At 46.2% G+C, this 10,407-nt stretch overlaps 1 protein-coding gene across 1 annotated transcript in view; it reads right to left on the bottom strand.

The window, feature by feature from the left end:
- Window positions 1-1,274: 1,274 nt before the first annotated feature.
- Window positions 1,275-10,407, bottom strand: part of TTC37 (tetratricopeptide repeat domain 37) — a gene marked incomplete at its 5' end in the record, with an annotated part of 28,961 nt that continues 19,828 nt past the window's right edge. The window contains 5 exons of the mRNA XM_008949559.1: window positions 1,275-1,352; window positions 3,631-3,754; window positions 5,002-5,132; window positions 6,864-7,016; window positions 9,446-9,604. Of these exons, the coding sequence (XP_008947807.1) occupies window positions 1,275-1,352; window positions 3,631-3,754; window positions 5,002-5,132; window positions 6,864-7,016; window positions 9,446-9,604 (645 nt within the window). The remainder of the gene's footprint in view (window positions 1,353-3,630; window positions 3,755-5,001; window positions 5,133-6,863; window positions 7,017-9,445; window positions 9,605-10,407) is intronic.

Here is a 10,407-nt window from a genome sequence, read left to right as displayed (position 1 = left end):
GTTTTCTGGATGGGAATGTTTACTGAAGCCTGCAGCCAAGGGGATACACTGCTGTGATTAGGATTACCTTAAAAAAATTAAATTAAGAAGTATAAACTGACACCACACATGAAGTTCCAAGTGAATTTGGGCCCCAGCTGCAATAGAAAGCACACCAGAGGTATACAGGCCTTTAAATATCTCTGAATGTGTTATAGTATCTGGGAGAGAGGAAAATTTTGCAGCTACTTGGCTAGCAAGGTTCTGTGCCAAGGAAGAGAGAAGAAGTAGAAGCCTTTCCAACCTCCCACCGTTGCCAAGGAGTTCACACTGTGCTTCTGTGTGTGGCCCAAGGGGAAGTGCAGACAAGTGCTCTCCGTCACAAAGAGCACTGGAGTTCCAGTGAGGAGGGTAACAAAAGCAAAATCCAGGGTTTTCCTTGCCAATAAAGTGTATTTGTATGGTGTAACCCAAATTGACAACGACATAATGTGCTTTTTCTCCAGAAAAGGTGTCCTGGTTAGAAGGCAGAATTGTGTCCCACCTCCCTTATCCCTCAGTTTCCCAGGTAGAGAGGTAAATAAAGGAAGAAAGGGGCAATGAAAACCTTGCCCCAAATTGAAAATTAACAAAATGAAATATATTATTTAACAGGGAACAGAAAGGAAGAAGGGAAGGGGTTGAACAGGGTAAAGGGATTATAGGAACAACAAAGCAAGGAAGATTAAACTTCCAAATATACAAAACCCAAATGCTGTGCTGAGGCTCCCCAGTGCTGGATCTCGCTGGATTGAGGTGGATTGAAGCTGGATGCACAATCCTTGGACGTGGATGGAGGCAGGGAAGAGTCTGTAGATCAGGCCCAGGTCTCCAAGATGGCCAAGGCCACGTGCAGCACAGGGAACCACAAGCAGCAGCAGCAGCAGCGTGTCCCCACCGGACCCCAGCAGAGGGGAAGAGGAAAAGGGAAGAAGAGAGGTGTGTCTGCTCCCCCCTTTTATAGAGCCCAGCAGGAAGTCCTGAGGACAGGAGGAGGGCAGTGGGAATAGACCAGGCATACACCCCTTTCATTCAGGCTGGCTCCTGGTTTTATATTTCATATCTCCTCCTACCAGGAGCAGCAGGTTTCAAACCATTACATAATGTAAAACTAAAAACAAAGTTGTAGCTGATGAAAAAAAACAAAAAAAAAACCAAAAAAAAAACCAACTGGAAATTAACTCATAAAAAGAGCAAACCACTTTCTGCTCCTGGAAGGTGGACTTGGAAGAGCTGGTTTGTCACTCGAGTCCCCACTAGGCACTTGATGACAGCTCCTCGTTTAGTTCCAGAAGCCGTTGGTCCCCGTTAGCTTTGGCATTTTCTACAAGCACCTGCAAAGAAAAGGCAACAATAGAAAACTGAGAATTTAGCATTGTACTATCAGTACCTTACCATCCACCTCAGATGCACTTTAATTTCTGCTGTGCAGGTTCCCCTAAAAGATCAGGTAACCCACAAGCCCAGGTAGGAAACATTCCCTGCCACAGATCAGCTGGCTAAAGACACCCAGGCCCTTCAGCCCCCCTGCAGGGACTTGCAGTCAGACTGAGTGTGACAAGTAAAGCACCTGCTGGCAACAAAAGGAGCAGAGCTAGAGGAGACCTGTCTCCCTGCTGACACACACTGGGCTCCAGCTAGCACCTTGGTATAAACCTGAATTTGCCAAGCTGGAGCATTTTTTGAAGCTATTTAAATGAAAGTGCCAGGGTATCCTTTGGCCTCCTCCCATTTAAATTCTCCCTTCTTTGATTTATTTGCCATACCTCCTGTCTGTGGGTTTTCTAGTAGTTAAAAAAGCTCCACGACAACCTCATGGTCACAGATGTTCCTAAGATCCTGACACTTCTGCTGTGATCCAATCACATTATACATATTAAAATGAAAACCATGAAGTGGAACCAAGCAGGTCTTCACTCCAGCCAGTACTGACATCGTACTAACGGGCAGGGAGTGCTGATGACTCTGCAGAAGCAAATGCACTGAGAACACACCATGACCATCCACACTCATTAATCACAGAATCCTAGAATGGTCTGGGCTGGAAGGAACCTTAAAGATACATCTCCTGCTAGACCTGGTTGCTGAAAGCCCCATCCAGCCTGGCCTTGAACAGATCCACTGATGGAGCACCCACAGCTTCCCTGGGCAGCCTGGGCCAGGGTCACACCACCCTTAACAGTGAAGAACTTCCTAATTTATAATCTATAGTCTCTCCTTTTCCAGTCTGAAGCCATTAGCCCTCGTGCTAGCACTACAAGCCCTTGCAAAAACCCTCCCCAGCTTTTCTGTAGGCCTCCTTCAGATACTGGAAGGCTGCAATGAGGTCTCCCCAGAGACTTCTCGAGGCTGAACAACCCCCACTCTCTCGGCCTGTCCTCACAGCTGAGGGGTTCCAGCCTTCTGATCACCTTTGTGCCCTTCTCTGGACCTCTGACTCCAAGAGGCCCACATCTAACACTTGCTGTGTTATGAACCCATGTGTGTGTGTGGATTTCATCAATGCTGGGCCTACCTGATGTGTGGTGCTTTGTTTTGGGAAAGAGAGCTCACTGTGCCAGTGGCAGCAGGGAGGAGATGATTATGAGTGTGTTCTGTGTTTGAGGAGCAAAGTGATTCCAACTACAAGCCAAAATGAACCACCCCTCCATGTCATCACATGGAAGAGCTGTGTGGATTTGTGAGTCTGACCAAACCTGCCAACAGGTTCTGTCAACAGAAACTGAGGTACCACTGTGTACTGAAAATAATCTAACATTACAGATACAGTAAAAGTCTTAAGTACAGAAAGTACAGCACTCCACTGTTCAGGTATTTTGGGTCAGGGATACCAACACACTGATCCAGCCAGGCTACAGGGAATAAACATTTTTACTGCATTAATATGTTCTGGTAAAATCTCAGAACAAGGAATTTTAAGTGGTCCTCACTCCTACTAGAATCATAGAATCCTTTAGGTTGGAGGGGACCTTCAAGATCATCAAGTCCAACCATGGAGCCATGAGGGCTCTAAAGTCCTCTGCCAAAACAGATCAGAATCTGTCAGGGCTGGAAGGGACCACAAGGATCCCCCAGTTCCAACCCCTCTGCCATGAGCAGGGACACCTCCCACTAGATCAGGCTGCCCAGAGCCTCCTCCAGCCTGGCCTTAAAGACCCCCAGGGATGGGGCCTCAACCACCTCCCTGGGCAACCCATCCCAGGGTCTCACCACTCTCCTGGGGAAGAACTTCTTCCTCACATCCAGCCTGAATCTGCCCACTGCCAGCTTTGCCCCATTCCCTCTAGTTCTGTTGTTACTTGAAATCCTAAAAAGTCCCTCCCCAGCTTTCCTGTAGCCCCCCTAAGATACTGGAAGGCCACAATAAGGTCACTAGTAGAATTCTTGTCACTTTGGATTAGAGATTTCACTGTTCTGTTTTTCCTTAGACTTGCATGGAGGAATGGAAGACTTTCAAACCAACTGGATGCCACTCTGCAAACCGAGGTACATTTTGTCAGCATAGGATCCCTAAATACCAGCACCCCCTGGCCTCCCCCTGCCCCACGTCCAAGCTGCAAGCACAACACCCAGCACAAGCAGACTGAGTTTCTGTATAAAATGGAGTCTTACATCTATCAGCTCATGGTCATCTTTGGCATAGAGGTGCTGCAGGAGGTACCAGCGTGCCACGGACGCGATGGTCTCTGGGCTCCCAGGCTGGTAGACCACTCTCTCCAACATCCGACGGGTGTCCCTGGAAGGCAACCAGAGCTCAGTGTGAGCCCCATGCAGATGGTCAGGCTGTGCAGAACACAGCAGGGGCTTTATTTCATCAGATCATTAAGGGTGGAAAAGACCTCCAAGGTCATCAAACCCAAACGTCAACCCAGCACTCCCATAACCACTGAACCATGTCCCCAAGTGCCACATCCAACATGTTTTTTGTTGAGCTGGAGGAGAGAAGCCTCAGAGGGGATCTGAGCAGTGCTGAGCAAGAGCTAAAGGGCCCCGGGGGGCAAGAGGCTGGGGCCAGACTCTGCTCAGTGGTGCCCAGGGACAGGACAAGGGGCAACGGGCACCAACTGGAACCCAGGAGGTGCCACCTGAGCAGGAGGAGAAACTTCTCTGCTGGGAGGGTGCAGAGCCTGGAGCAGCTGCCCAGAGAGGCTGTGGAGTCTCCTGCTCTGGAGAGATCCCAAACCCTCCTGGCTGTGACCCTGGGCACCCTGCTGTGGGTGAGCTGCTGGAGCAGGGGGGTGGATGGGATGATCTCCAGAGATCACTTCCAAACCCCAGCATTCTGAAAGTTTGTGAAGTAACTTTTCAGCACAGTTTTGTTATAACCAGCCACCATCACAATCACATTAGGCTGTCTGTCACCTTCTTAAAAGCCCACAAAGAAACTAATCGAAGCTTGTGAGAATTATCTATGAAAACAGATGAAATTACTGAACAAAACCATCACTAAGATTCTAATTTTCCATTGGTTGAACAAAAATACTGTAAAAGACAAACTAGACTAAATAACAAAACTCTAAAGTACAAGGCTTCCAAGTCCCCTCCCAGAAATCTTCCTCAAAAAGCCATGATGAGCATTTCACTGTTTGGGAATGAATATGACCTTTGACCATGAGCCCAGCTCAGCACCAGCTGAATCCAGACAGAGTAGTGGTATCTATTTCCACTGTGTCATTTAACAAGGTTTTTTGAGAATGTATAGTCTTCCTGAGTAATTTCTTTAGGTAACATTTTATTTTACTAAAAGGTTTTGTACATCTGTTTTTCTCTTGTTCTGAAGGCCATGTATGTCTTTTTTTTTTTGAGAAAAGGAGGAAACATTCTGCTGCTTCCTGCTCCCCACTATGCTAATCCTTGCCCCCAGCTCCCTTTTAACTGCCATACTACCTCAATTAATTCCTGTTTTCAATTTTCTTTTAGTCCTCAGGGTTAGATCTGGGGCTAAATGACCACCTGGGGCTATTCTGCACAGATCCTGAGTACCTGGCACCCATCTTGCGATGGTACTGTGCAAGTGCTTGTAGGAGAGCTGCCACAGGGCAAGGAGAAAGCTTCAGAGCTTCAGTTGTTGCTTCCTGAACCAAGGATGGCCAGTGCTCATCTGAAACATTAGCCTGTGGAGACAAAAAAGAAAGAAAGAAAAAAGGAAAAGTCTTTATTGTACTGTATTGTGTAAATCAGTTTGTTCACAGCCTTCTAGAGAGCAAGTTTAATTCAAGCTACTCTGAGTTAAAGTATTTGGAAGGTTAGAAAGAGATTTCTTAAAACCAGTTGTTAGAAGAGCCTGGAAAAGTCTTGCTAAACATTCTCAGACCTGCCTTGCCAGCCTTCCACTGGCTTCTTTATGCAAAGAATCTTTAATTTTTTGCACACGTGTTTTAGGAGTGCTTGTTTTAATCACAAACTTTTGTTTGCTCTTCAGATGGTAAATTTTCATCCCATGTACAAGAGTATTCTAGAACACAGAACTCATCCCCAGAAGTAATATCATATTTTACCAGAAGTAAAAAACAACTCCAAGATGGTAATTACCTAATAGAGCAACTACTGAACAAATCCCTGTACCTTTTAGCTTAAGAAAAATCTTATTATCCCCACTGTGTCCAGAGAGCATTCAAATTATTGTACTTGAAGGGGTGCCCAAGTTTTCATTTGGACAGATAACTAAGAGACAAGCAATTTCCAAACACAGAGCTTTTTTTGGATCTGAGCAAGGTTTTCACCAGGCTTTTGCACATTTCATTAAGCCACTGCAAATTAGAGAGGCTGAAGAGAAATACACTGATCAGCTGCTCTGCTCATGAAAAAAGTAGACAAGATAATCAAACTCATAGTAATTACATTTTTAGAGAAAGTCTTGTATACTCTCAGGCAATTCAGGCCAGGACTTGAGATAACATTAATTAAGTCAGAAGGTACCTAGCAACCTGTGGAGACATTTAGGAGTGATAACAGGCAGCAGAACACTGGAAAATGAACAGAAGAATCAAGGGAGAAAAAACATCCCATCACTTCACAAATCATGCCTCAGAACCACAGGGCTTCTGAGAAAGAAACATGTCTACACTGAGGGGGATTCTCTTTTCCTACCAGGAGCAACAGCTTTCCAGCTTTATCCTCAGTAAAACTGGCTGCCTTTCCTTTTGTAAGGACTCAGGATGTTTGGGGTTCCTTTGCCTGATTATGGCTGTTAGTGCAATCGTTTGTTAAAACACATGAAAAAAGCATTAGCCAAGATCACAGCAATATCAGTTTTGCACCAGGCTTTAGAGTCTGGTAGCACACTTCAAGTTTCTAGAGCAACAATGCTGAAAGAACACAGACACTTGCCAAGGGTCTGAGTTATGTTCACCTGGCCCCTCGCTGCAAGGAGCAGAGTAATTTTCTTTACACCACAAGGTATGCTTCCCTTGGATTGTTTTATACTTCAAGGCAAGGCACCATGTCTAGAAATAACCATACAGCATAAAGTTACTTGAATCCTGACTGAAACCTCCAGGCACCAGTGCAGGAAAAACGTTTATTAAGGCAGTGGGGTGAACAAGAAGACAGAGACCTGAAGGATACGTCAGTGTGGGAGACAGAACCAAATCTGTTATCAAAGAAATAAGTCTTTTTGAACAAGTTAGCATCTTCTGTACACAGTGGTTCTAGGTGATTATTCCACAGCAGCCTCTCCTACAACCAGACATTCTATAACATCTCTTGCAGTCACATTTTATTCTCTAGCTGTCATTGATGAAATGCAAAGTTGTTTGAGCAGGGGCTTCCTTTAAAGGCTGGGGATGTCCCACACCCCTGAACTCCTGTTAACTCGTGCAGTTGTGTAATTTTGGGGGTCCTACCATGAAGACCTCCAGCGCCAGCATGGCGAGCCTGAGCAGGCTGGACAGCTTCCCACTCCAGCTGCCCTGCTGTGATGCCAGCTGCAGACTCTTCCTGTAACACATCTCGGCTCCAACCATCATCCTTTGAGACTGATACACTTTCGCCAGCCACTGAAAATAAACAGTCAGCAAAATCAGTGAGGGACCCACCAAAGCAGACACCCACGAGGCAAGAGTTCAGCTTGGGACCAGAACCACAGCACGTTGCCAGCTCCAGCACCCCTGCCCAGCCCTAGCTCCAGCACCACCCTGCTCACACCCTCTGCAGGAGCAGCCCGTCTCCTGCAGAGCACAGGGAGGTCTCCTCACTCCAATAACCTGTTTTGGAGTGCCCCTGACCACCTGCCCACAGAGAACTGTTCCACAGCTGTCTGAGCCTGGAGACTGCTCACAGGGGATTAAACTGCACCGCTGGCTTTGCGACAGTCCCCCTCCAGGCGAGCAGAGCATCCTGCAGTGCCTCCTTTCTCTCTGAAAAGGTAACTTCTCCTCTGGAACTAAGGTCTTTCCAGCCTGTGGGAGTAGTGCCAGGAATGTCACAGACATGCAAGTGTGAGCCTGGGCTGAGAGGATGGGTTGTGCCACACAGTTTCTGACCCAGCAGGAGCTAGGTGGGGCTCAGGCAGACACTGAGACCTGCGCAGAGACGGGCGCTCCTGCGGCGTGCTGTGCCAGCACAGGATGTCCTGGGTTTGAGCAGGATGAGAAGGAAAAGAATCCTAACTCCTCTCTCTCAGTCCCTGTAGTCACGTCACTTGTTTTTTTGAAGCAGACAGCCACACATTTGCCAGCCCCTGACATGTGCATGATATGCTTCAAGATGCAAAAGCTGTATTTAGAAATACTCTTTGCTGGATCACCAAGCAAAGCAATCTCTCACAAAAAACCAAACCAAAACAAACAAACCCTTCCTTTTATGCAAAGGTCCCTAGATTTTTCCTAGCTAAAACTGACTGGTGTTAGAAAAGGAAAAATTCTTAACCCTTTCTGAATGCACAGCAGTTATTTATCCTCAAGAGGAGGCAAGCTAGAAACTATTTATGACCACTAGTGAGATTGTGCATCCTCCACATCGAGCTGCAGGACTGCTCTGTAAATCAAAACATCCCTTCATGTGCAGAAAAATAAATACTTCCTTGGCCTCAGTTCTTTGCAGCTGATGATTTCTAGCACTCAGGATGCAGAGGGGAGACAAGAGGAGCCCCTTGCAAAGGCACAGTGGCAGCTCTGCCTGATCAGCTTTTCCCTTTTTTTCCTGGCAAGGCACAGCACAAAAAGCAGAACAGTTGTTCAGCACTGTTCCTAAATCCTGCAAAACAGCCATTTAGACAAAAGCCAAAAACTTAAGCAGAGAGCAAAGTTAATGGCTCTCTAACTTAGTAAAACTCCAAGGCACCATGATGGATACTTCTGAGTAAGACAAAACATTTATCAAGCAGTGAGGATGTCTAGAGACAGAAAACATAAAAGCCTAAATAGGCCCATTAGGAACAGATGTAGGAGCCAGGCTTTTTCAGAATGCTATCCAAGCCCTGAGAAATATCTTCTTTAATTGAATACTAAAAGATTTTCCTTACAGGTATCTCATCTGTGGCCTGGATTAAAAGAACCAAACCAAAACAAACCCCTTCCCTCCCCCCAGATCACATACACTTACTCTGTCTGCTTGTAAGCAAGATGACAGACACTTGGCTGTGCAAAGGGTGTATCTAAGCCCTAATTCCATTTTCAAAATATATAAATAAAACATAGGCTACAATCATGTCCTGCATGCTTCTGTATTTATTTGCCCAACAGGCAGAGGGAGCACCATAAATCCTGCCACTACATGAAGGACTCTGAAGCCTCACAGATTTTTCTAAACAACCTGCTGCTAACATTGGTAAAGGAAGACAGTAACTGCAATGAACAGCAATGGTTAGGAAATAAATAAGTGTGCTGCTTCATCACAAAGATCTCCTGGCAGACGTGAGACACTTCTCAGACTGTCTCACAGCAGCAGTGGATGAAGCGAGTTATGGCACCTTCCCATTAGCTAAAAATGATCCCTGGGGATGCCATGGAAGGCAGTGAGTGAGCAGTTACTGGGGCTGATTTCTCTTCCCTGCAGACAACTTACTCAAAACAACATGAGGAGTCAATGCAGAAAGAGACCAAGTCAGATTTTCAGACCTCAGATAAGGAGTTGTATATTACTACATGAGGACACCATTTATTTCCACCTCTTCTTGTGGGTTATGAGGTATTTCACTGGTTTGTGCTCACACACCAAATCACAAGTCCCTAAAGACACACGTGCCAGGGGTTCATTTTGAGTTTTTAATTCTCCTGCCCCTGTGTCTGCTTGCTCTCACTACCAGGATTATTTCAGCTATGACAGAAAGTTAACATAATGCTACAGCTTCACCGTGGACTGAATACAAGCTGGTTTTTCCTGTCGCTGGACAAATAAAAGCCAGCAGAGAAAGAACCCCTCACCCACTCGTGGAGCATGCTTGCAGAGCGTGGCCCACTGGAGCCCTGGGGAGGAGCCCACTCACCTGCCAGGCTGCCACAGAGGTGGCACTGCTCACCACTGCCTTGCGCAGCTCCTCCAGGACGCTGCCCGGCAGCTCCTGGTGCGACTGCAGCAGCTGCTCACACTGGACTTGTCTCAAGAGCAGGAACAGAGATGGGCTCCCAGGGCAGCTTTTTAAACCCTACAACCAAAACAAGGCACAACGTGATGTGTGTACTTTCCCAAGATCAGAAGACACTTTGGTTTTCCCATGGTGGTTGTTAAAGAAAACAGCAGTGAAAGGACTCTCTGGATGCTTGCAAGGGGTTTTCCTCCTACTCTGCACAGAGGACTGTTCCAGCAATTGTCACATGAAAACAAGGTTTTTTCTGTCCTCAAAATATATTTGAAAGTTTTCTTACATATTGTACATGTCTCTTAAATTTTTTATATGCTCTATCCTTAGAGGTTTCTGAAAGTTAGGCAGGTTAATCTAAGTCAGCTTAGACAAGTAAATTTTTTAAGTCAGCTGGCCAGAAAAAGAAAACACCTCCCCACCAAGTGAACAAAGAGGCCAGAAAGTACCTGGCCCCTAAAAATCCAGCACATTCAAGGAATCTGTTTGCTTTGGAGGTCTTCTTCAGTGTGGTGGGTGTTTTTGTTTTATTAAAAAAAGGCAAATTCTGTTCATACAGAAATGACATAAGCAAGGAGCATGCTTGGATGGCATCAGTCATCTCCCTTACAAAAATCAGGGATGTGTGCTGCTAAGTCAAATCTTTTTTTGCTTCTCTTTTGCCAAGTCTTCTCTTCACCACCACATGAAACACATACTTGAGGCCTGTTAACACCCCAGTCCCCTTTCCCAGCTGTGCTGCCTCAAGACTTTTCTTTTTAGTAGTTTGACTCGTAGCATCCACCTGTGGCTCTGAGATGGAGCACCAGCACAACAGAGCAGAAGGCATTTAAGTCCCCTGCGAGTCTCCTTACCTGATTCCTTGCCTT

This window comes from Merops nubicus, unplaced genomic scaffold, assembly GCF_000691845.1.
Source record: "Merops nubicus isolate BGI_N331 unplaced genomic scaffold, ASM69184v1 scaffold21830, whole genome shotgun sequence".
Taxonomy (NCBI): Eukaryota; Metazoa; Chordata; class Aves; order Coraciiformes; family Meropidae; genus Merops; species Merops nubicus.
This window is presented reverse-complemented; position numbering and strand designations above follow the sequence as displayed.